The sequence below is a fragment of the Oryzias melastigma genome, linkage group LG7, assembly GCF_002922805.2.
Source record: "Oryzias melastigma strain HK-1 linkage group LG7, ASM292280v2, whole genome shotgun sequence".
Taxonomy (NCBI): domain Eukaryota; kingdom Metazoa; phylum Chordata; class Actinopteri; order Beloniformes; family Adrianichthyidae; genus Oryzias; species Oryzias melastigma.
Window position 1 is genome coordinate 3,331,445 of NC_050518.1, and position 2,825 is coordinate 3,334,269.

The 2,825-nt window shown below is 38.2% G+C and overlaps 1 protein-coding gene across 1 annotated transcript in view; it reads right to left on the bottom strand.

Moving 5' to 3' along the window:
- Positions 1-1,139: 1,139 nt before the first annotated feature.
- LOC112158723 (uncharacterized oxidoreductase At1g06690, chloroplastic) overlaps positions 1,140-2,825 on the bottom strand; it is a gene marked incomplete in the record, with an annotated part of 5,056 nt that continues 3,370 nt past the window's right edge. Inside the window, 2 exon segments of the mRNA XM_024292211.2 lie at positions 1,140-1,803; positions 2,077-2,170. Of these exon segments, the coding sequence (XP_024147979.1) occupies positions 1,394-1,803; positions 2,077-2,170 (504 nt within the window).

Genomic DNA, 2,825 nt, shown 5'->3' on the forward strand with positions numbered 1-2,825 from the left:
TCAATTTAAGAAATATGGATGGATTTAATCTTAAATTGATTATCATCTCTGAATTTATATATTTTCTGCAGTGCAATCCAAATAAAAATATAATTTAAAAAGAAAAGAAAAAAATCTTAACGACAAAACTTAAACAACAAAATATTAATAACTTGGACACACAATCATTGTTTTGAGTTTAGTTAAGCTATTGATTGGATTTAAGTTCATTCTTGTTTTACAAAGCTCTTTTTTAAACAAGACAAAAATGTTTTTGTGTTTTTTTTAGGCAAAACTCACATTCCACACTGTGAATTGAATATGAAAAAGTATAAAAAAGTAGTCTATACTAAAAGCGAGGCATTATACCTGAAGTTTACTTTTTATATACCATTGTAAACTTAAAATGTTCCAGTCTAGCATGAAGAAGTATTCAGTTACTGTATTTACGTATACCCAGGTGTAAGAGATAAAATAAACTTCGGTGGTTCTACTTTTTGCTCATTTGTGGTGTCAGTTGTGAGCTGACGATTGAGGGGGTTAAACTGGACTGACAGGTACAGTTTGCGTGTGTTCACATCATCGTCACACACCGCTGTTCGTCTTTCTGTCTAATGAATGCTTCTACTTTGATGCACAATCAACGACACAAACGTGAACATGAGGAGTAGCGGTCACGCCTCCTGTCAAACTACATCGATGCTGCATGAATACCCATAAAATACACAAGAATATGCATTTCTAACACTCATTTGGCATTGAGCTGTGAATTGTGTTTTAACGATTGTGTTTTTGTGCTGCTGTTATTGCCTTTTTCTCCATAGAATATTAAAAGAACAGGATTCTTCACTTACCTCCACACTCAACCACGCCCTCGTCACTTCACTGTGACGGTTCACTGCATTTCTCTTTAACTGTCAACCTTTTTAAGTGTCTGATTTTACTAACTACAAAAATATATATCTTTAAGTGACCAGGATGGAAAACATCTAACTAAGAAAATATTTTATAAATCTGTTTTTAAGATTTCTGTTTAATAAAAATATCCTTAAGGCTAAATAATAGATTTAAATGTAAAATACTGATGAAAACATATTATTTGTAAAAGTTCTACTGCTTGTTTAACTACTTTTATGCATGCTAAATGTCTGATGTGTTTGTGCGTTTCACTGCGGCTTTATTCAAACCTTAAAAGGCTTCTGCATTAATTTGGTTTTGTCATTACAGACTCAAACAAAAAAATGCGTAATTTACGAGTTATAATAAAAAATATTTCCAAACTCTTCATTTAAATTCAATAACTGAATAAAACAAAGAAAAAGAGGCTGAAACGTCGCTTTTTGTGTTGCAGCTGCACTCTGCCTCATCCTCCCTGAGTTGCCAGATCCTGTCTGTCAAACCTCCTCCTCCCCCTTCAGCTCCTGTACTCGTCCCCACAGTCTCCGATGAGCGCCATAAGGTCCCTGGAGCGCTGCGTCACCGCCTCGATGGCAGCGTGATCTGCGGCCGTCAGCTTCAGCTCCGGGCTGCAGCTACACAGACTGTCACTGATGTGCTGCCCCGCCCCTGCGACGCCAAATCTGCAACCCACGATGACTCCACCCACTGCGGGGCGGTCCAGCACATAGCGTGTTACGACGCTGGCCACTGAACAGTCGTGTTTCTTGGCAACCGTGTCCAAGGTGACAAGAAGATCTTGGAAGAGACTCCATCCACCCCAAGCGTCAATCATGTTCTTGTACTTAGAAAGAGATGCAGTGTAGAGCTCCGCCCTGGATTTAGGCTCCGCCTTTCCAAGATATCGCTCGGACAGTAGACCTCCAGCTGGGAAAAGAGGAGATGGTGAGCTGAAGTGATTCAACAAAGACTACTGGAGGACACATCATAGTGAGCTAGAGGAGCAGGTGGTGGAGGAGGAGCATGTCAATCAAGCAGAACCGAGCAGGAGGGGCTTGGCAGACAAATATAAATAGAGAAGCAGGCTTAGTAAATATGGATATTTTCAATTTATAATGTTTTATAAAAGTAGCAAAAGGTTTTATGAATGAAAATAATGTTTTCTGAGCTGGTGGTTATTATGTGTGTGCTGCATCTCACCGAGCGTGCCGTAGGTGAGGAGCTGGATGTTGTTAGCCAGACAAAACTGCTCCATCTTTGCTGCAGGGCGCTGATCAATCAGAGAGTACTGGACCTACACGCACAAAAGACATGCAAGTTTTAAAAAAAAAATCTGGTTTGTTGCTTAGATACCAGTCTATCTGTGGATCTTTCCATAGCCTTGGCACATGGAATGGCGAAAGTTTCAAGCTGGTTGGGGCAAAGACTTAAAGGATTCCAAGTGGTCTTTCACTTATGATTTTGCCGCTTTTAGCCAAAAACCTGAGTCGAATTATAAAATTATAAGCTGAAATAAACTAAAATACCAAAGGAAAAAAAATCAGATACACAGCGAAAACATGAAAACTCCTGAAGTAAAATAAACATTTCTTTTCCTTTTTTTTAAAAAGATGTATTTCTAATATTTGAAGGTGGGTGTTACCTGGTTGCTAGAGATACGAATCCCTTTATTCGTGATCTCCTCCATTCTCTGAGTGTCAAAGTTAGTGAGGGCGATCTCACCTGTGGAGCCAAAACATGAGATTTAAGATGATAGATTGAACTAATAGATGCTCTTATTTACATTAGCATCTAAATCAAATATTTTTACATTGAAAACTGATTTTATGGCAGCAAAGTCTAAATGAAATTTGAACAAATGCCTTTTCAATGCATGTATTTTGCATCAGTAACAGTCAAACCGTTAGAGGAGCAGCAGAGGTGTGAACTTTTTTTTTTTTTTTACAATT